Genomic DNA, 23,786 nt, shown 5'->3' on the forward strand with positions numbered 1-23,786 from the left:
ATGGAGTTGGTTCACCTGAACGCATTCCGCTATGCTCTGATTGGCTAGTCATTCCTGCTTTCTGATTGGATAGTGCATTTCGCGCCAAAACCTTGAAAGTTTCAAGTCCCAGGACTCCGTAAGTTTGGCACACTCCCTGTAACCTGTCATTTTGTATAGAGAAAGATAGGTGCGACGACTGTTACATTTTTTAAAACAAAAATGTTGATATGTTTTTGATGATACTGTCGGCCTTCTTTTGGTATGTTGGTCGTTTTTACAAAATGATCTCTTAAATTGAGCTGATGCAGCCAGGTCGGCGAAACACGGGGTCTGTGTGGGGTGACCCTTGTATTTTCATTGAAACCTTTATATTCCACTTAACCTTTATATTCCACTTAACCTTTATATTTCCACTTAATTATTAGGCGGTTTAATTCTTAACTTCTCTGATAGTGTAGATGCTTGTTTCTTTCTTTTTGTTTTTAACATAATAGTTAATGCCTGTTAAACTTTATATTAGTTTAATTTTATTGATCAAATGATAATTGTACTTTTATTCTATTTTATATTATTTATTTTTATGTTGCATATATGCTTTTTAATTTGAATTTTATTTTTATTTTTAGTATTATAAACCGCTTTGATCAATTTGTAATTGGTAAAACAGTATATAAATGTCGTAAATAAATAAATAAATATCCATCAGTGGAATTGCCAGAATAAAGAATTGATTTTTTAATACAAAACTGTGACCAACCTAGAATTTGTCTGCACTTATGGGTGGATTTTAAAAGCCCTGCTCGCGTAAATCCACCCAGATTTACGCGAACAGGGCCTTGCGCGCCGGCGCGCCTATTTTCCATAGGCCGCCGGTGCGCGCAGAGCCCCGGGACGCATGTAGGTCCCGGGGTTTTTGGAAGGGGGCGTGTCGGGGGCGGGACCCGATGACGCGGTGTTTCGGGGGCGGGACCGGGGCGTGGCGCCGGCCCGGGGGCGTGGTCCAGGCCTTCGGACCAGCCCCTGGGTCGGAGGACGGCGCGCCAGCAGTCCGCTGGCGCGCGTAGATTTACGTCTGCTTCTCGCAGGCGTAAATCTACGGACAAAGGTAAGGGGGGGGTTAGATAGGGCCGGGGGGGGGGGGGTGGGTTAGGTAGAGGAAGGGAGGGGAAGGTGAGGGGAGGGCGAAAGAGAGTTCCCTCCGAGGCCGCTCCGATTTCGGAGCGGCCTCGGAGGGAACGGAGGCAGGCTGTGCGGCTCGGCGCGCGCCGGCTGCCCAAAATCGGCAGCCTTGCGCGCGCCGATCCAGGATTTTAGAGGATACGCGCGGCTATACACGTATCTTATAAAATCCAGCGTACTTTTGTTTGCGCCTGCTGCGCAAACAAAAGTACGCGATCGCGCTGTTTTTAAAAATCTACCCCTTATTGTATAATTAATGGAACACAGTCAACATGGATTTACCCAAGGGAAGTCTTGCCTAACATATCTTCATTTTTTTGAAGGGGGTTAATAAACATGTGGATAAAGGTGAACCAGTAGATGTAGTGTATTTGGATTTTCAGAAGGCATTTGACAAAGTCCCTCATGAGAGGCTTCTAACTAAAAAGTCATGGGATAGGAGGCGATGTCCTTTCTTTGATTACAAACTGGTTAAAAGACAGGAAACAGAAAGTAGGATTAAATGGTCAATTTTCTCAGTGGAAAAGGGTAAACAGTGGAGTGCCTTAGGGATCTGTACTTGGACTGGTGCTTTTCAATATATAAATGATCTGGAAAGGAATACGACGAGTGAGGTTATCAAATTTGCGGATGATACAAAATTATTCAGAGTCGTTAAATCACAAGCGGATTGTGATACATTACAGGAGACCTTGCAAGACTGGAAGATTGGACATCCAAATGGCAGATGAAATTTAATGTGGACAAGTGCAAGGTGTTGCATATAGGGAAAAATAACCCTTGCAGTAGTTACACGATGTTAGGTTCCATATTACCACCCAGGAAAAAGATCTAGGCATCATAGTGGATTATACTTTAAAATTCGTCAGCTCAGTGTGCTGCAGCAGTCAAAAAACCAAACAGAATGTTAGGAATTATTAAGAAGGGAATGGTTAATAAAACGGAAAATGTCATAATGCCTCTATATCGCTCCATGGTGAGACCGCACCTTGAATTCTGTGTACAATTCTGGTCGCTGCATCTCAAAAAAGAGATAGTTGCGATGGAGAAGGTACAGAAAAGGGCAACCAAATGATAAAGGGGATGGAAAAGTTCCCCTTTGAGGAAAGGCTGAAGAGGTTAGGACTTTTCAGCTTGGAGAAGAGATGGCTGAGGGGGGATATGATAGAGGTCTTTAAGATCATGAGAGGTCTTGAACGAGTAGATATGAATTGGTTATTTACACCTTCGAATAATAGAAGGACTAGGGGGCATTCCATGAAGTTAGCAAGTAGCACATTTAAGACTAATCGGAGAAAATTCTTTTTCACTCAATGCACAATAAAGCTCTGGAATTTGTTGCCAGAGGATATGGTTAGTGCATTTAGTCTAGCTGTGTTCAAAAAAGGTTTGGATAAGTTTTTGGAGGAGATATCCATTAACTGCTATTAATCAAGTTTACTTAGGGAATAGCCACTGCTATTAATTGCATCAGTAGCATGGGATCTTCTTAGTGTTTGGGTAAATTGCCAGGTTCTTGTGGCCTGGTTTGGCCTCTGTTGGTAACAGGATGCTGGGCTTGATGGATCCTTGGTCTAACCCAACATGGCAATTTCTTATGTTCTTATGCAGTTCTAGTCACCGCACCTCAAAAAAGATATAGTAGAATTGGAAAAGGTGCAGAGAAAGGTGACCAAATTGATAAAGGTGATGGAACACTTTCCTCAGCTTGGAGAAGAGAGGGCTGAATGGAGATATTATAAAGGTCTATAAAATAATGAGTGGAATGGAACGAGAAAACGTTAATCAGTTCTTTACTGTTTTGAAAAGTACAAAGACCAGAGGACGCATGATGAAGTTACTAGGTAATACATTTAAAACTAGTAAGAGAAAATATTTTTTTCTTCAACATATAATTAAGCTCTGGAATTTGTTTCAAGAGGATGTGGTGAAAGCTATTAGTGTAGCTGCGTTTAAAAAAGGTTTGGGCAGATCCCTGAAGGAAAAGTCCATTAACCATGACTAAGGTACAGATGCAGAAATCCACCGTTTATTCTTGGGATAAGCAGGTTGGAATCTAACTAGCCTAGGTAATTGTGACCTGGCTTGGCCACCGTTGGAAACAGGATACTGGGCTTATGTTCTTAAACCAGTGTTGTACATTCAAACAGGCACTGGACCATTTCATATTTTATGTACCCTTTCAGGGAGAGTTATGCCTGTCAGGTTACTCCTTTGGCTCTCCCTTTCCTAAGGTCCCAACTGCCTACCATCACCATTTCTTTGGCCCTCTTCTTCCCACTATCCACTGTTTCTCTGGACCTCTTTCTATTAACTCCCTTTAACCCTTTCTCCTCTTTTTGGGCTCTTCTATCCTTATTTTGTCTTTCTTCTACCCCACTCTTTTTCAGTTCTGGGTGCCTTTAAGCATTGTTGATGTCTTCTGCTCAGTTCAGGTCACAGGACTGAGACAACCACAATTCATCTGTATCACAAACTTTGCTCTGACCCCCAGGAATATCTATGCTAAGTCAGGAAGTTGCAGAAGTCATTGCAGACTACAACAGTCAGAGGAAGCTAATTGATACAGCAAGAATGTGTATATTTCCTTCCTTGAGTATACCCTTCTTTCTTAGGAAGTATATAGAGGGGGCTCTCTCGATTTTACTGTACTGCCAGCCATGCTGACTTCTGATGCCCAAGCTGAAACTTGTGCTACTGCATCACCCAGCTAGGAAACCTCAGTCATCCAACCTCGCAGTTGTTAGCACATGAACTGCTCTGTCCAGCTATTTCAACAGACATATTTATTCACAGTATATTACAGTCAGCTTCCAGCAAGGCCTGCACACTTCTGCTTAGCTCCCCTGCCCATATTATAGAACACTGCACTCTGACCTCCGAGAGGAAGTATTAACACCATGAATGCCAGCTTGCAGACTGCATGAGATCTCTCCAACAATGAGATCTTGAGCAACTGCAATGCTTGCTATGCAAATGTGCACTATTTGGTTACTAATAGCCATGAGGCTATTAGGGACCATGTGACATTTTGGTCAAACTACCACTTTTTGACCAATCTACATGCCCCATGCTTTAGTTCAATACGTTGATCAGGTCTCTGCCAACACACAAACCATCCATACACAAACCATAATTTTCCATTAGTATAAGCAGACTCCCTATACGTACCCAGATCAGTCCAGACTCATGGGTTTATTCATCCCTGCCAGCAGATGGAGACACTGTTTGATAAGCCCTGGTGCCACCTGCAGTTCCTCAGTATTTCTCTGTCTCCAGAAGATGGTGGCTGGTGCATTAACCTGCAGTTTCGGTTCCTTTTCTTTTTTCGGGTGGCCTTCCTCCCAGGGGTTTGGATCCCAAAGGGACCCTTTCCCTGTTTGGACGAGGTGGCTTTCAGTTCAGGGCTCTGGGGTGTCCCCCCCCCCCTTCTTTCTTTTAAGGCCTCTCCCTCTCCTTTATTACTTTGGCTGAGCTGAGCTGGACAGCTCCCTTCAGCCTTAGGAGAGAAGAGCCTTCTATTTTTCTTTGTTATTAAAGTAAAAACAAAAACTTTACAGGAGGTCGAGTTCTGAAGGGAGCAGCTGAGCAGTAAGGCTCTGGGGTCCCCTTCCTCCCCCGTGAGTTTAATTGGCTTGAGTGTTTTCCCTGTTACTGAACTTTTACTCTTGGCAGGGAGGGTTTTCTGTTCCCGCCGGTGGGGGGATGGTTCGTGGCTCGGCTTGCCGCACATGTGGCGTGGTCCCAGCGCATCTCAGCTATGTCAGGCTTTGCTCTACTTGTATCGGTGGGGAAGGGGGGCACCGTATTGGAATTTGCCGGCTTCAGGGATCGTGGAGAAGCGGGCCTTTCCTTTGCCTGCAGCCCCATGCGCTTTTCCCCCAGACTTTATCCTGCTGCTTCACCAGGCTTATCTGGCACAGCAGGATGGAAGGGATACCAGCAGATAGGTCTGGCATCCCCTTGCCCATGACCCATTCCTTCTGGATCCGTGGCTGGGCCCAGTTGGTCGCAGGGCTTCTGACCCTTCGAGGTCCAGAGCTTGTTGCACCCTGGGGGGACAGCTGATGACTCCGATGACTCAGTTGGGTCACCAGACACCCCCCCTCCCCCCAGGGATGCGGCGGCAATGTCAGCAGTGCACGGCAATGATCAGGGGCCGATTGACATAGCTCCGGGGGATGACCTGGGGGCCCCTCCAATTCCGGAATGGGATGACCCCAAAATCCTCCGTTTGTTTCAGAGGGAGGAGTTGGCTCCTCTAATCCCTCAGGTCCTCAAGGAGTTGGGGTTGAAGGTCCCTCAGAAGGATCTGACCTGGACAGGGTGGATCCAGTTCTCAATGGCCTCTCTGTGTAATAAGAGATGGTTACGCATTAGAGTTTGTGTATCCCATTCGTGACCTGTTTCTAGTCTCCCCCTGTGGGTCCTTGGAAAAGCATTGTGCGGTTCGGGAGACTTTACACAGGTTTCGCGTCTTAGGGGCTGTAATCCTGGTGTGTCCCCCCCCCCCCCCCCCCCGGATGAATGGGGCAAGGGTCGATTCTCTATTTATTTCGTAGTGCCAAAGAAAGAAGTCAGCTTTTGCCCCATTCTGGACTTGAAGTGAGTAGATGCAGCTCTGAAGGTTCCAAGGTTTCGGTGATTGCGCAGTGTGCAGCCAATAGTTTCGGGCTTCTCTGGATTTGACGGAGGCATATCTGCATATTCCCATTTGTTGGGATCACCAGCACTTCCTGAGATTTTCGGTGCTGGGTCAGCATTTCCAGTTTCAGGCTCTTCCTTTCAGGCTGGCCATGGCACCCTGCACGTTCACCAAGGTTATGGTGGTTGTGGTGGCGGCAGCTCTTTGGTGCGAGGGGGTGCTGGTGCACCCTTATATTGATGATTGTCTCATCAGGGCAAAGTTGTTAGGTGCCACACCACGGTGGAGAAGGTGATTCATCTTCTAGAATCATTCAGCTGGGTGGTCAATCTGGCCAAGAGTCACTTGGACCTTTCTCTGACTCTTGACTACCTCGGAGCTCGGTTCAATATGAGGCAGGGCAAGGTCTTTCTCACAGAGGAGAGAATGTGCAAGTTACAGAAGCAAGTTTGGCGCTTGTTAACATTGAGGGTACCCCAAGCCTGGGATTTTTTGCAGGTTCTGGGGTCGATGGCTTCCACGCTGGAGATAGTACTGTGGGCACTTAGTCTTCGGAAGAAGCCTTGTGGTCTATCAATCGGTTGGAGACCAGGGCAGTGCGGCTGGCATTACTCACATTTCTACCTCTGATTCAAGGTCGCTTGGTCAGATCCACTTGGACAATGCGACAACCATAGCATACATCAATCGACAGGGCGGCACCAAGAGTTGGAGGCTTGCACTGGAGGCTTAAGGGTTGTTTCTCTGAGCAGAGCAGTACTTGGTTCAGATAGCGGCATCTCATATCGCAGGCGTCGAGAACATCCAGGCCGATTTTCTCAGTCGCAAAAGGTTGGATCCAGGTGAGTGGGAATTGGTGGATTTGGCGATGCAGCTCATCCGAGAATGGTGGGGTTGTTCCCATGTCAGTTTGATGGCGACTCGTCTCAATGTGAAAGTTCCTCATTTTTTCAGCTGAAGAAGAGAGTACGGGGCCGAGGGGGTCGACGATCTTGTGGTAACTTGGCCTCGGGGGATCCTGCTTTATGTTTTCCCTCCTTGGCCTCTAGTGGGCAAGGTCTTCTGTCAGATAGACAAACACCTGGGGGATGTAGTGCTGGTAGCCCTGGAGTGGCCTCGTCGACCGTGGTTCGCGGGTCTGGTCAACTTAGCAATGAATGGACTGTTACGCTTCAGTCACATTCCTCGTCTTCTCCGTCAGGGCCCCATAATTTCAGACCAGGCAGATCACTTTTGTCTAACAGCTTGGCTTTTAAGAGGTGAAACTTGAGACGGAAAGGATACCCAGCAGCAGTAATCACTACTCTTCTGCAAGCTAGGTGGATATCACCTTCTCTGTCGTATGTTCAGGTCTGGAAGATTTTTGAGGCATGGTGCATGTATAAAGGGGTGCAGGCTTTACGGTCCTCAACTCACATTTTGTCTTTCCTATAAGAAGGTTTAGTTAAAGGTCTGGCCTTTAACTCTTTTAGGGTGCAGGTGGCGGCTCTAGCTTGCTTACAGGGAAAAGTTGAAGGGTACAACTTATCCTCCCATCCCAATGTGCTTAGGTTCATTCAGGGGGATAAGAATTTGCACCCTCTGGTGCGGAGGGACTGTCCCTCCTGGAACCTTAATCTAGTTCTTTGAGGGCTGTGTGAGGCACCGTTTGAACCAATCAGTAGGGCGACTCTTAAGGACTTGACTCTCAGGATCGTCTTCTTAGTGGCCATTTGTTCTGCCAGGAGGATGTCTGAGTTGCAGACTTTTATCTTGCCATGAACCATTCCTTCAGATCTCTGATTCAGGCGTTTCTTTGCGGACGGTCCCTTCGCTCATTCCGAAGGTGGTCTCTGCTTTTCGTGTTAATCAGACCATGGAACTTCCAGCTTTTCCAGAATTGGACGCCTCTATGCCGCATGCATGAGAGCTTAGGCTTTTGGATGTCCGCAGGGCTTTGCTGCAGTATCTTAAGTTCACTAATTATTTTAAGAGGTCTAATCATCTTTTCATTTTATGGAGTGGTTCAAAAAAGGGTACACAAGCCTCCAAGGCTACTATTGCAAGGTGGCTTAAGGAGGCTATTGGGTTGGCATATATTATCAAGGGCTGTCAGGTTCCTGAGGGTTTGCGGGCCCACTTGACTCAGTCTCAGGTGATTCATGGGTAGAGACTCAGTTGGTTTCTCCACAGGAAATTTGCAGTCGCTGCATACTTTTGCGAGGCATTACCGGCTGGATGTAGGAGATGCAGGGTCTCTGTCATTTGGCGACAGTGTCTTGTGAGCGGGACTCTCCAGGTCCCACCCTGGGTAGAGAGCTTTGGTACATCCCAGGAGTCTGGACTGATCCGTGTATGTGCAGGGAAAGAAAATTGGTTCTTACCTGCTAATTTTCGTTCCTGTAGTACCACGGATCAGTCCAGAACCCACCCGATCTACGGAAGTGGAGAGTCCTCCGCTCAGCTGTAATCTTTTTGGTACACACTTTTCTGGTTTAAGGAATACAAGTTTTTATTCATAGTTTCACAAGTTTTGCCAGTTCTACCAATTTTTGCAAGTGATTTTTTGCTTGGGTACATTTCGATACTGAGGACCTGCAAGTGTCAATGAAATTTTCTCTGTCTCCATCTGCTGGCAGGTTTGAATAAACCCAGAAGTCTGGACTGATCTGTGGTACTACAGGAACGAAAATCAGCAGTTAAGAGCCAATTTTCCTTTCTGTGTTTCTACTTTAAATGGAAATAGAAACATAGAAACATAGAAATGACGGCAGAAGAAGACCAAATGGCCCATCCAGTCTGCCCAGCAAGCTTCCCTCATTTCTTCTCCCATACTTATCTGTTTCTCTTAGCTCTTGGTTCTAATTCCCTTCCACCCCCGCCATTAATGTAGAGAGCGGTGGAGGAGCTGCATCCAAGTGAAATATCTAGCTTGATTAGTTAGAGGTAGTAGGAGTAGTAACCGCCGCAATAAGCAAGCTACACCCATGCTTATTTGTTTTTACCCAGATTATGTTATACAGCCCTTATTGGTTGTTTATCTTCTCCCCTGCCGTTGAAGCAGGGAGCTATGCTGGATATGCGTGAGGTATCAGTTTTTTTCTTCTCCCCTGCCGTTGAAGCAGAGAGCTATGCTGGATATGCATCGAAAGTGAAGTATCAGGCACATTTGGTTTGGGGTAGTAACCGCCGTGACAAGCCAGCTACTCCCCGCTTTGTGAGTGTGAATCCTTTTTTCTTCTCCCCTGCCGTTGAAGTTATGCTGGATATGCGTGAAGTATCAGTTTTTCTTTTCCCCTGCCGTTGAAGCAGAGAGCTATGCTGGAAATTCGTGATGTATCAGTCTTTCTCCGATGCCGTTGAAGTAGAGAGCCATGCTGGATATACGTCGAGAGTGAAGTATCAGGTACATTTGGTTTGGGGTAGTAACCGCCGTAACAAGCCAGCTACTCCCCGCTTTGTGAGTGCGAACCCTTTTTTCTTCTCCCCTGCCGTTTAAGCAGAGAGCTCTGCTGGATGTGTGAAGTAACAGTTTTTCTTTTCCCCTGCTGTTGAAGCAGAGAACTATGCTGGATATGCATTGAAAGTGAAGTATAAGAATGGAGTGATCAAGCTAGTTGAAAGGCATCAGGAATAGAGGAAGGTGGAGGTAGTAATCTGGATATTTGGTTTGGGGTAGTAACCGCCGTAACAAGCCAGCTACTCCCGTCATTGTGAGTGCAAATCCTTTTTTCCACATTTCCTCTTGCTGTTGAATCTTAGAGTGATGTTGTCTCACTTAGTCCTTCACTAGGTTGATAATTATGAGAGCTCTTGCTTTCTCTGGTTTAGCAGATACATGTGAAGAACTCAAATAGTAATTGCAACAGAAGCTGTCTGTGGATAAGTTGCTTAATATGAATCAGACTGGTGGGGGGAGTTGTTTGTATTTTCCTTATTGTAGGGTTTATTCTTGTTTTCCTGTGTTGCACCTATAATCCTTTTTTATTTATGTTCTGCACAGGATGAGGAGCAGTGGAGTAACATCTACAATGCCATTGGTTCGAAATGTTATTTTATTGCTGAAGCTGCCAGCAAAAGCATTTCAAAACTTTTAGAAAACCAGAACACAAAAATCCCAAAAGCCAGTGGCTTAGTCTTAAAACACATTGATAGAACCACCATTTCTGACTTGCTGGAAGTATTCAAGCTTGTTGAGGGTGAGTAGTGGAAACAAAATATACTCCTGTATTGTATTTTGTATAATTATTATATGACACTAGAGGAAAAGTAACATAGCCCATTAGATTTCCTTCCACCTTCAACTATTTTGAATCCTTTTTATTAAAGTTTAAGCATTATAGAAACATAGAAACAGAAATGACCACAGAAGAAGACCAAACAGCACATCCAGTCTGCCCAGCAAGCTTTCACACTGTTGGTGTTTGAGGTAATTGTGGGTGGATCCTTGGGCCGGTGGCAGATAACCAAGCCCCCGGGGGAAGATCCCGAGAGGGACCACCGGTCAGGCTCTGAGTATGGAGACAGACGCACACTAGTTCTTTTATTAAACAGTATATTGAACCACCAGAGGTGGCAGTAATGAGCTGGAAGTGCCCGGCAGGGCTGTAGTCCCTCAGGTACTGGAACAGTGATCCTGGATAACTGAGCTGTAGAGAAACTGAATATAGTGAGTAGGCAGAGTATGCAGAGTTCAGGAACAGAACCTTGATGGTAACACTCACACAATAGTCTCTAGAAGTAGTCCAGGTGTTGGAATGAGTTAGGCCCTCGAGGAGCAAGTACCTGGTTCCAGGGAAAGCTCTGAGAGAGAGATAATAACTCACTGGTGTAGTAGGCAGCGATGACTTCCAGGCACTGAGAGGGGGTAAACTCTTCCCTTGGGTGGTTCAGTATTCGGTTTCAAGTTGATTGCACAGTCATAAGATCTGTGTGGAGGAAGTATATCAGCGGCTTCTTTAGAGAACACATCTTGAAACGATGCATATTGAGGTGGTAACCCAGGCATCAACGGAATCGTAGGCATACAGGGTAATGGTGAAACTTCCTTCAGGCATTTGCCATGACAATCTGGGCCCCAACGTGAAAGCTTCAGAGTAGCCCAGTCGAATTGAGGCATGTGCTTTTGTAGCCATGGTAACTCAAGTACTAAGGGGTGCATAGACTTTTTGAGCATGAAGAAGGAAATGGATTCTGTATGAAGAACTCCAGTCCTTAAACTGACCGGTTCCATTTGTAGGGTTACGTCATAGTCATAGTGGGTATTCGCAGAAGTTCCACTAGGCGTCTCAGTATAAAATTCCCTCCTGCCCCGGGGCGTGTGCTTGGCGCGTGAGTCAATTACCATGCATCCATGTGATTTAGAGCCGGTGGATCGCTGCCATGGCATTCAGTATTCATAGCATTTTGCGCTTCAGGTCCGATTTCTTTGGTGAAGCCAGCCTTGGTCCAGGGCCGCATCAAATACCTTAATTTTGGCTTCGAGGGCCGCTGCTTCTCCTTTCTGCCGCAACAGGTCCAAGGTGATATCTAGTTCAGCCTTTCTGCGTGCTTCGGTGGCAGCAGCGGCCTTCTGTTGTTCTATTCTGAGCCCTTCTCTTTTAAGGGCTGTTTTTTGTTCAGCATACTGTACGCATATTATGGCTGCTCAAGACTTTGCTTTCTTTTGGAGGGCGACTGAGCTGAGTTGAGTATGGTTCAAGTATCTTGACCCGTGTGACCTTACAGACCCCTTTGTATACTTAGAGGTGTAAGAGTGCTGATAGTCAACCTCGCTTATTGAATCGCTTACTTCTGCACTGTTAATGGTATCCATTACCATTCTCTGGCGTATTCTCAACAAATTCAGCACCAGGTCCGCCTCCTGTTGACGCAGAAGAGGACATTGAGTACAAAGTAAACGCTATACTTGATGTACGGAAGAGAGGCAGAGTATTTATTTATTTATTTGAAACTTTTATATACCGGTATTAGTATGCATACATCATACCGGTTCACATTGTAATTAATAGGCTGAAATTACAATCAACAGGGAGGGGAAACAGGGAGGAATATACATAGAGCAGAAGGCATTGAAATTAAAGCATTAAAACTGTAACGGGCTATTTACAGGTCTATAACTAAAGGCTTAAACAAGTTACTTGCAGGAGTCTAAATACAAATGGGTTCAATTTAGGTAGGGGCTGGTAGGGGGGAGGGGGGGTGAAGATTAATCTGGAAATACCTCCGGTCATGGGAGGGCTATGGACCAGAAAATAACTCGTGGGAACCTATGTCTAACATTCTGGATAAAGAGATGCTGAACCAGTATCATCGTTCACATCCTCGGAAACCATGACCAGTTAGGGGGTCTGGAGGAGGTCCTTTGAAGGGGGGTACTGTTGCATACGTCGGTCTAGGACAGCTTCACCCGACATGCCTCACCTCTATTTCAGCTTTCTCCACCAGCCTTTGGAGAATGGCGTCCGTAGCGTCTCCTTGTCACACCCTCCAGTGTCCCTGGAGCAGCTTTGGCGTGGCGTCCCGCCATGTTGTCTGAGGCCTCCTAGGGCGCGCACACGCCTCACATCTTGTAGCAGTGTTGGCGCGAACTTCAGTGGCGTCCCCCTCGAGAGACGTCACTGCTTCAGACTACAAAGGTTGCCCATTTGCTGACTCTTGCCAAGTTAGCAACAGATTGGTTCGGATTGGATTCGTTCCGGTCTGAAGCTGCTCTGCCGCTTCTGCAAGCTATATACACCCTCCGGGGTTTTACTAACTTGGGTACCTGCTCCTCAGGGGCCCTTTGCTTATTTCCAGGTGCCTATCCAGAGTCCAGGTACTCGCTCCTCGAGGGCCTGTGTGTCTATCCTGGTGCCTGCTACCTATTCTTCAACCTGCTGGAACACTACCTATCAGCTACAGAGAGTGGGTACTACTTCTCCCAGTCTGTTCATCTACAGTTCCTCGTTGTCTATCTGCATCGGGCTCTACACCACCATTGTGGAACAGGTCTCTTCGGCCGAGGACCACAGACTGTTGCCACCTACTGCTTATTGGGAACTCTATCTATTCAGCTACAAGGGAGTGTGTAATAACATCTTCCAGTCTGTCTCTCCTACAGCGCCTCACTGAATATCTGTATCGGGGCCTTATACCACCATTATGGGACGGGTCTCCTCCGCTGAGGATCACAGACTGTTGCTATCTAATCCGCTCTCTACTGCCACCTCTGGTGAATCATACAAGCTGCTTAATAAAGATATATTCTCTGTGTTTGTGCATCTGAGTCTAGCCTGGTGCTACAGTTCCCTACAGGGCTCCTCCCCGTGGGAGACACCATCACTGTTGCCCCTGAGAATCCAAACACCTCGATATCATAACAGAGGAATTCTGCGCAAAATCTGCATTCCGCAGTAGCGCAGAATTACCCCAGGAGTACCTCTTGTAGCTGGTGTTGTGACATGGCCACTGTACGGCGTGTTTGAGCCTCCAAGGCGGCCAGGGGTACTTCAGTGTACCCCATCTGTCGGCGGGCTGGGGAACATGCGCGAGCACGGAGCACGGACGGACACACTACCAAGCCCGATATATTATGGATTTATCAGGTTTGGGAGGATATAGCATTTATAAAATAACAATTCCTATCTCTAACATACTGGCCACTAAGGACCAGTTTCCCTAAAGAAAGTTCTGTATCATGGGTGGTAACAAAACATCAAAACAAAAAATACTGTGACACCACAATTTACCTACAATAATTACTGATCGCCTCAAGTGAGGAAAAATTATTTTTTCATATACCAGACCTCATAAACAGGCATAGTTTGTAATGCTAATTAGCATATATCGAGTCTGCCAGATTTTATAATCATAGGTCATTGATAAGTCTTTTTGATATGCTTTCGTGAAACCAATGCACCAAATAGTGTGAATAAAAGTAGTCTCTCATTTGGATCAATTATGAAGACACATTTTTTTAACTTTTTTAACTTTCAATAACATGAACTTAACTTAGTAGTTACGGTGAAGAAACGCCATGTTCTTCATGCGAGGCTAGTATGGAAAAAGCCCGACACTGGATCCGTGTTTCGGCTCATGCCTTCGTCGGGGGCTGAAATAGCTGTCAATGCAAATATGCACAGTTACTAGAAACATTGAACCAAGAACAGATAAATACTTATCAATTGTAGCAGGCGAGATTGTAGGTAAATTGTGGTGTCACAGATTTTTTTGTTTTGATTATACTTAGCTGCTACCACACTCTAAAACCTTGAAGAGAGTCTTGATAGAGTGGTAACAAAACATGCCATAAACTTTAGCCTGCTTAAGATATTAAAATAAATAAATACTTGTGGCAAACTTACTTACCCCTGATTCCAACTTTAGATGATACCTCTGTTCCCCTCTGAAGCAGGTTCCGGCTTGAGAGCTGGAGAATGTGGGCAGGGGAGAGGCTTGAACTTGGGCTTGGTGCTGGCAGATCGGGCAAGCTGTGCAGGAAGGAGGCAAGCTTCTGGCTCTGATGCTTGCCAGCTGTCTGGGCTGGGTCTCACCCTTCCTCGTCTATGACTCTGTGTCAGTCTCCACACCTGAGCAAAGGTCTCCTCTCTCGGATCACCCGGCCACACCTAGTCTTCTCCCTTCTCGATAGCGGGGAGGGCTGGTTTGCCTCTGGCCCTTCTTTCGCTTCCAGGGACACCTCAGCACAAGTTCTCGCTCTCTGGGTTTTCTCCCCGGGTTTGCGTTCAGGGTTTGTGCCTCTTCTTCCTCCGAAGGTCCGTATCTTGCCTCCCTGCTCCCTTTTGATTTCAGGATCGCTCTCCCAGGGGGTCCATTCTTTCTTCCTTTTTTTCCGGGCTCTCCCAGGGGCTCCGTTCTTCTTTTTTCTCACTCCCTTGCCCCATCTTATACTTCCCAGCTGATAAATACGCATAAGCTCATGCATAACCTCATGGTGGGTGGAGGGTCTTTTGCCGCATTGCAGGTCTTTTTCCCCCCTCTCATTTCTTTGGGGGGAAAACTGCTGTGTTGGTATGCCAAGCTGTGTGTCAGACTGTCAGGATTGCTCAGGCTGCCCCTCCTTTCTCTAAGGTTAAGGGTCTCTCCTTGCTTAGGATCTTAAGTAGGTTGCCTCTCTATCTGCTTTATATTTGCACAGGACTGACAAACAGGCACATCTGATAAGGTATACTTCAGTGTATTAAGACAAGGCCTCTTGTTTCCACTTATGCAATGCAGTTTAAAGTTCATCTGGGTAAAATTCCTTCTCTTGCTGTAACAGCATTGGGACCTATCAGAATTTGGCCTGTACATGGCTATTATAATTCATATATCTCTGTACCTTCTCCATCGCAACTATATCTTTTTTGAGATGCGGCGACCAGAATTGTACACAGTACACAAGGTGTGGCCTCACCATGGAGCGATACAGAGGCATTATGACATTTTCCGTTTTATTAATCATTCCCTTCCTAATAATTGCTAACATTCTGTTTGCTTTTTTTGACTGCCGCAGCACACTGAGCTGACGATTTCAATGTATTATCCTTTATGATGTCTAGATCTTTTTCCTGGGTAGTAGCTCCTAATATGGAACCTAACATCGTGTAACTACAGCATGGGTTATTTTTCTCTATATGTCTCATCTTGTACTTGTCCACATTAAATTTCATCTGCCATTTGGACGCCCAGTCTTCCAGTCTTGAAAGGAAAGAAGTCAGGGATGCTGGAATCTGGTTAAACCACCTCAGGAGCAGTGCAGGACTGCAAGACAGGTCACTGGACAAGACAAGGAACAGTCTTCCGCCTAGCCAGCTCCCTCCCCTACAAGTTGAGCCCTTGGGTTCTGGGGGCCAGTAGGTCTTTGTGATGGCAGTACATCATGGTGAGTCCGGACAGGTTGGAGCAAGAAGGGCAGGGATACCTGAAATATGGCTGGGCAGGACAAGACCAGACAGACAAGGACAGACCTGGACAAGGACTAGGCAGACAAGGGCAGCACTAGATGAGGCAGACGAGGGTAGGAGCCAACCAGAACAACACAGAACATAGAAACCCAAAGGCAACAAGACTGGAGGCCCGTAGGCACTAGGCTACGAAAGCCCTGAGTGGGCCACAAGGCAGAGTACAAGACAGAACAAGCCCGAAGGCAACAAGGCAGGATACAAGGTACTGAACAAGAGCAGAAGGCCCAGGGGCCACAAGGTAAGGTACAAGGCTAGAATGATCTAGTCAGAGAGCCAAGGGTGATTCCATGAAGAGGCAAAGTGGTTCTGGCAAGGCTGGGTTACATAGGGCTGAGACTTGGGCATGGAGAGAGCAGCGAGGAGGAGCTTAGCAAGGCCTGTGATGAGGCTCGCTGAAAGCCTCTGCAGGTGAGGAGAAATCATGGCATGTAGAACCAGGGCATGGAGAGGCTGCATGGCAGGCAAATCCATGTCAAAAGAAAGGTGCCCTTATAGTGTAGGGACTTTTAAAATTATTTTTAAGGATGATGGGAGGAAGTGAAGGAAGTGGGATGCTCCAGGAACCATTTTTTAAAAATATTTTCCCCCCTCCCCAGTGGTCCTCTCCTCTCTTACTCTCTCCCACAATTCAGATAACCAGCTAAATTCAGCTGAAAATTCACCTAAAGATAACTTGCTGAAATTAGTTATCTTACTCGTTCAAGAGTTGATTGAAAATTGATCTTTAAATATTTAAAATCTCATTTCATGCTCCAGGTGAAAACCAGATTGCCATTATAGGAAGCAGCGAGGAAGAATCTACTGATGACAGCCTTGCAGATTTGGTAAGTATTGATAAACATAAAACCGTGGCTGAATAGTATATTTTCATATTTCTTTAACATCCCACCAAATGGTAGATGTGTAATCCTGCAGCTGTAATTCTAGTTGGAGAAATTGCTCCCAGGAAGGTGTATGGTCCTCAACTATTTATGCCTTAGTAGAGTAGGAAGAAGGGGATGGAGTTTGGTGCTCTTTCGTAGCTTGATTCCCAGATGTGAGAGGAGACTGATAGCCAGTGGTCCTGGTCCTTCATTCCCTCCTCCGGTCCTTCTTGCCCCCTTGGTGTAGCTCCCAGGAAGAGTCTGATGCCCCAGAGGCCTTAGCTGAAGAGGAGGAGATCTGCAAAGGGAAGTACCCTGTTTTTCTTTTCTTTTCCAAACCTTATACACCAAATAAAAAGAAGTAAAAGCAGTATAGAAGCTGTAAGAAAGTCTTTTCCAGTTACTACTACCTTACTGTATGGTAGGAAGAGTTGTTAGAGCTGAATTTTGGTGGAGAGGAAGCAAGTTTGCGATTTTGGATTGTGCAGCATGATTGTTCCTGCAGTGCATAGGAAATGCTGCTCTGTGTGTGGCACCTACCATGGGATCTTAGCAGCATTGGGGCTGTACCGCAGCTGCATTGGTGGTTTCAATCCATTCCAATCCAGCCCAGGTATTTCTTTCCCCTGATATTGAGCGGTTCTATTCCCAACCTAAGGGGCAGATTATAAAAACCCTACGCCTCTAGCCCCGTCCCTCCCTGCCCCTTTTCTTCGGTCCCAGGACTTGTGCTCATGGCTGGGCCTTTTTAAAATAGGCTTGGCGTGCGTAGGCTTTTGAAAATCCGGCCTTTAGAACACTGAGTCTTTCAGTGTATTTATTTATTTATTTATTTATTTATTTTATTTAAAAGTGTTTGTATACCGTCTTTACAAACAGTGTTTAATCAAAACGGTTTACATAACTAAATAAAAAACAAATGTAAATAAAGATTTAAATTTAAAAGAACATAAAGATTATCAAATTATAAAAGCTCAAAATTACAAAAATATACAATAAAAATAAAAATCTAAAACAATGAATAGTTTACATAAAAAATAAATCAATATATAATAATGTTGTGCCCTGTGTGATGGAGAAGAAGTTATGCTATTTAGTGTGTGATATATGGAAAGCAGATTGAAATAAATGTGTTTTTAGGGATTTTTTGAAGTGTTTGGAGTTGGATATGGATCTTAAAGGGTCTGGTAATGCGTTCCATAAGATTGGTCCAATGACAGAGAATGATCTTTTTCTGGTGATGTCTGTGTAATGAGCCTGCTTGGATCCTCCTGCGCTTCCCCCATCTCCCTCAGTCCGGTTTTTTTCCATGCGTGTGACTGCACAGGGAGCTCCTCATTTCTTCAGCAGAACTTTTCTTCTGACAAAAAAAAAAAAGGATTTTTCATCATTTTTTCAATACGATGCCACAGCCACCGGGCTTCAAGTTTTGTCAATGTGGTAAAATCATGTTCCCTGTACGTACCTGGATCAGTCCAGACAGTGGGTTATGTCCCCAATCCAGCAGATGGAGTCAGCACAAGCTTTGAGGGGGCGTATCCATATATACTACTACCCCCTCTGCAGGAGTTCAGTATCTTCTGACTCCAGCAGATGCGAGTAGGGGAATCAGGCTTCCCCTCCTTTTCCTTCACTTTCTTGCTTGATTATGGCTTGTTGTTGTCTTTTTCTGTGGATCAAGTTTGTATCAAGTTTGTATTAAGTTTAAAAAAAAAAAAAAAAAAGGCAGAGTTCTTTCAACTCCTGGGGAGTGGCTTATCTTCCTTGTCTCTTCTCTGCGGCCTTGCTGTTTATTTCTCGTTGCAGCCAGGGGTAAGTTTGTTTTTCCTTTGTAGTTTTTTCCTTTACAGCTCAGCCCCCGGTGCCCGCGAAAGCCGGTGGAGCCGGCCTCTTCGCTCTTTACTCCCTCACCCGCAGCCATTTTACAGCTCCTCATGGGCTGCTGAGCCATTTAGGGAAAGATGTCTGGGGCGGGTCGTGTGGCCAGGAAGGCCCCCCCGCGGCACCCTCCTCTATTTTCAGACAGCGGGCAGTGCGGGCCGACCGGGCCCCCCCGCAGCGGCGCCTTTGTGCGCGTGGCCCCCCCCCGTGGCTTTTTCTTTTCTCCTGCAGCGATCCCGATGCCGCGGCCGTCCCGCTGTGCGGCCTGCGGAGACCCGGGGTCCCGGATTTCCCGGGAGGGCATCTGTGCACGATGCCTTCCCGGGGGGGAAGGTACCTCACAGTCCCTGACTGATTTCTCTTTTTTGCCCGGGCGGTGCGGGCCGGCCACTCCGCCATTTTTGGCGGGAACGGCGGCCATTTTACATTCTGAGCGCCCTGAGGCGCAGGCCATGAGGGGGAACGGATCCCTGGAGGCCACGAGGGAGAACGGATCCCTGGAGGACTCTACCAGCGGGGGTGTTCCCCCGATTTTGGTGCAGGAACCAAGCACCCAGAGCCAGGGAGCAGGAACCACGCCGCCCCCGAAGCGCACCCGAGCAGGCCGGGGTTCTCTCCAGAGTTTATCCTGCTCATGCATACCGCTTATCTGCAGGGGCTGGAAGCACCTGTGGGGACCCCCCCCCCCTCCTAAGATCCCTCGGATGTCGCCCTCGACGCCGGCCCCCCCCGACCCTCCGGGAGTGGGGGCCTCCCGCCTTCCTACCCGGGTCCGATCCACGCCCGCGGCAGTGGGGGCGGTGCCAGACCCAGCGGGACATGGACTTGACCTCCCGGACGGGGGACAAGGGGACGGCACACAGGAGGGGGATGATCCGCGTACCCTACGCCTCTTCCAGAGGGAAGAGCTGGACGACCTCATCCCGCAGATCATCCAAGAATTAGATTTGGATCCGCCACCAGACCCGCCTGCCCCAGTAGCTCCCGCTGTCATCACTTCTTCAAGGAAGGGAGATCCTGTCCTGGCGGCACTCCGGCCGAGGGCTCGGGCTTTTCCCATTCATGACTCGTTTTTACAACTTCTCACCAGGGAATGGGACACCCCGGAGGCCTCCCTGAAGAGCAGCCGGGCTATGGAAAAGCTGTACCCGCTCCCCGAAGATTTTCTGGACCTCATCAAGGTCCCAAAGGTGGACTCCGCAGTGTCGGCGGTCACGAAGAGGACGACTATCCCAGTGACGGGAGGTGCGGCGTTGCGGGACACACAGGATCGTAAGTTGGAAGTTTTCCTTAAGCGGGTTTTCGAGGTCTCCGCTCTGGGTATGCGGGCGGTGATGTGCAGTTCGCTTGCCCAGCGGGCTAGTCTCCTTTGGGTGCAACAACTCCTCACGTCTCAGAACCTGCCGTCCGATGAGGCTGCCCAGGCAGATCGGCTAGAAGCCGCAGTGGCGTATGGGGCGGACGCCTCGTACGACCTTTTTCGGGTCCTCACAAGAGCCATGGTTTCGGTAGTGGCAGCACGACGACTACTGTGGCTACGCAATTGGGCGTCTGATACGTCCTCTAAGTCCAGTCTGGGCTCTCTTCCCTTCAGGGGCAAGTTCCTCTTCGGGGAGGATTTGGACCAGATCATCAAGTCCCTGGGGGAGAACGCTGTTCATCGGCTGCCGGAGGATAGGTTTCGACCATCCAGAGCGTTTTCTTCTTCTCGGACCAGAGCCAGAGCGCAACGGCGCTACAGGGGCTACAGACAGACGGGCTCCCGGCCATCCGCCCCCAGGTCTCAGCCCTGGTTGCGCGCCTTCTGCGGGCATCGGCCCGCACGCACTACTCCCGGAACCGGGAACCCCTATACCAAGTCTTCACAATGATGCCAGTCTCGCCCACTCCCCTGTCCCCAGGATTGGGGACCGACTAACGTATTTCTAAGCGGAGTGGGCACGGATCACCTCGGACCAGTGGGTCCTGGATACCATAAAACACGGCTACGCATTGGAATTTGTCCGTCCCCCACAGGGAAGGTTCATCTTTTCCCCCTGTGGCTCGGACCTCAAGAGAGGAGCGGTGCAGCTGACTCTGGACAGACTCCGGGAGATAGGCGCTACTGCGCCCGTGCCCTTCGGAGAGGTGGGCTCGGGCCACTATTCCATCTATTTCGTCGTACCAAAGAAGGACGGTTCCTTCCGGCCTATCCTAGTCCTCAAGGAAGTCAACAAATCCCTTCGAGTCGTTCGGTTCCGCATGGAAACGCTCCGGTCAGTGATTGCGGTGGTGCATCGGGGGGAGTTCCTCGCCTCCCTGGACTTAACGGAGGCCTACCTGCACATTCCCATCCGCCCGGACCACCACAGTTTCCTTCGTTTCAAAATTCTGGACCAGCATTTTCAGTTCACGGCTCTCGCGTTTGGATTGGCGCCGGCGCTGCACACCTTCACCAAGATCATGGTAGTTGTGGTGGCAGCTCTCCGGAAGGAGGGCATCCTGGTTCATCCTTATCTGGACGATTGGCTCCTCCGGGCGAAGTCATTCGATCATGGACGCTCAGCGGTGACTCGAGTAGTACGGTTTCTACATTCCCTGGGATGGGTAGTGAACTTCTCCAAGAGCTCCCTCATGCCCTCGCAACGCTTGGGTTTTTTTTTGGGGGCAACTTTCGACACCCTACTGGGCAAAGTTTTTCTGCGCCAGGACAAAGCTCAATCCTTGCGGGATCACACACGACGGTTCTCTGCGTTACCAGATCCCACCTCCTGGGACTACCTGCAACTCCTGGGAGTGATGGGGTCCACCATCGACCTTGTACCTTGGGCTTTCGCGCACCTCAGGACCTTACAGTGGGCGCTCTTCTCCCGTTGGAAACCAGTATTGCAGGACTATCAGAATATTCTCCCGCTCCCACAGAATGCCAGGGACAGTCTGGGCTGGTGGTTGGATCCGCCGAACCTGGCCCGTGGCATGTCCCTCGATCTGCCAAATTGGGTGGTGGTGACCACCTATGCCAGTCTAGCAGGCTGGGGTGCAGTCTGCGATCGAAGCGCCACGCAGGGGACGTGGTCCACGGTGGAGGCGAAGTGGTCAATCAACCATCTGGAAACCAGAGCGGTCCGGCTAGCTCTGCGACATTTCCTCCCGCTTCTTCGGAACCGAGAAGTCAGAATCCTATCGGACAACGCTACCACCGTGGTCTACATCAACCGACAAGGAGGCACGCGCAGCCCGCAGGTCGCGCTCGAGGCGGCGCTGCTGATGCAATGGGCGGAGCGTCATCTCGTCCGGCTAGCGGCCTCGCACGTCGCCGGTGTGGACAACGTCCAGGCGGACTTCCTCAGTCGTCAACTGCTGGACCCGGAGAGTGGTCTCTCTCCGACAAAGCAATGCAACTTCTCGTCCATCGGTGGGGGGCCCCCCACTTGGATCTGATGGCGTCCGCTCTCAACGCCAAGGCTCCACGCTTCTTCAGTCGCCGGAGAGAGCGCGGAGGGAGTGGATGCCCTGGTCCTCCCATGGCCGCCATATCTTTCTTTTCCACCATGGCCCCTGGTGGGCAGGATGCTCCGCAGAATAGAAAGCCATCAGGGGACCGTGGTTTTCGTCACCCCAGAATGGCCCAGGCGACCCTGGTTTGCGGACCTGCTACAGCTGGTGATCGACAGGCCAATCAGGCTGGGGCACCTCCCCCAGCTCCTACATCAGGGCCCGGTATTTTTCGAGCAGGCAGAATTCTTCTGTCTTGCAGCCTGGCTTTTGAGAGGTGCCGCCTCCGGCGTCGGGGCTACCTGGAGGCGGTAGTATCCACGCTATTGCGGGCACGAAAGACATCGGCCTATGTTCGAGTCTGGAAGGTGTTCGAGCTGTGGTGTACCACCCAGGCCACGAGACCCGCTAAGGCTTCTGTACCTCAGATCCTTCAGTTTCTACAGGCGGGGGTGGAAAAAGGGCTCACCTATAATTCACTACGGGTTCAGGTGGCCGCCCTTGGTTCGCTGTTGAGCGATGGGGGCTCTCTTCTACAGCATCCTGACATTGCTCGTTTTCTCAAGGGTGTCAAGCATATGCGTCCTTCGTTACGGGACCCTTGTCCCTCCTGGAGTCTTAACCTTGTGCTTTGCTCCCTGTCGGGACCACCGTTCGAGCCGCTGCGCAGCGCAACGATAAAGGATCTCACTCTCAAGACTGTATTTCTTGTGACCATCTGTTCCGCTCGACGCATCTCGGAGATACAGGCTCTGTTGTGTAGAGAGCCCTATCTCCGTTTCTCCGACTCTGGAGTTTCGCTTCGCACCGTTCCCTCCTTCCTTCCGAAGGTGGTTTCTGCATTCCATGTGAACCAGACGGTGGAGTTGCTGTCCTTCTCTTCCTCAGAGCCGAAGTCTCTCCGTCTCTTGAATGTCAAGCGCACTCTGCGCCTCTATCTGGAGGCTACAAATGAGTTCCGAACCTCTGACCATCTCTTTGTACTCTGGGCCGGTCCTAAGAAGGGGTCTCAGGCCTCGAAGACTACCATTGCCAGATGGCTGAAGGCCGGCATTGCTGCTTCTTACATTGGGGCGGGTCGGACTCCCCCACCCGGAATCGTAGCGCATTCTACACGTTCTCAGGCGGCTTCCTGGGCGGAGGTTCGCTCGGTATCCTCGCAGGAAATTTGTAGGGCAGCCACCTGGAAATCGTTACACACGTTTTCGAGGCACTATCGTCTGCACCTCGCCTCTTCGGTCTCTGGACACTTTGGCGAGCAGGTTCTCCGAGCAGGCCGAGCAGGACCCCACCCGATTTAGGGAAGCTTGGGTACATCCCACTGTCTGGACTGATCCAGGTACGTACAGGGAAAAGAAAATTATTATTTACCTGCTAATTTTCGTTCCTGTAGTACCATGGATCAGTCCAGACGCCCACCGCGTTTGGGTTCTTGATCCTGCTCAGCTCTGCGCTGCTTCTTGCTCGCAGTGTTCTGTGTCTTCACAGTTGTTTCTTTTCGCTGTTTTTCACAGCTCCCTACAAGTTGGTAGGATGTTTGCAGTTACTTGTTGCGGTTACAATTGTTTTCATTATCTGTTTCCACAAACTTGATCCTTCGGGGGTTTCTACTCGGGCTTTGATATACTCGATACTGAACTCCTGCAGAGGGGGTAGTAGTATATATGGATACGCCCCCTCAAAGCTTGTGCTGACTCCATCTGCTGGATTGGGGACATAACCCACTGTCTGGACTGATCCATGGTACTACAGGAACAAAATTAGCAGGTAAATAATAATTTTCTTTTTGGTGACTGATGGGCACATCAGATGCTACATCTGTCTCGGACCGGAATA

The 23,786-nt window shown here is 48.6% G+C and overlaps 1 protein-coding gene across 1 annotated transcript in view; it reads left to right on the plus strand.

Annotated features, from left to right (window-relative positions):
* The window catches only part of ENO4 (enolase 4), a 291,356-nt gene that overhangs the window by 211,815 nt on the left and 55,755 nt on the right, over positions 1–23,786 (plus strand). Inside the window, exons 12-13 of the mRNA XM_029610746.1 lie at positions 9,789–9,984; positions 16,489–16,556. Coding sequence (XP_029466606.1) covers positions 9,789–9,984; positions 16,489–16,556 — 264 coding nt within the window. The remainder of the gene's footprint in view (positions 1–9,788; positions 9,985–16,488; positions 16,557–23,786) is intronic.

The sequence above is a fragment of the Rhinatrema bivittatum genome, chromosome 7, assembly GCF_901001135.1.
Source record: "Rhinatrema bivittatum chromosome 7, aRhiBiv1.1, whole genome shotgun sequence".
In the NCBI taxonomy this organism is placed as follows: domain Eukaryota; kingdom Metazoa; phylum Chordata; class Amphibia; order Gymnophiona; family Rhinatrematidae; genus Rhinatrema; species Rhinatrema bivittatum.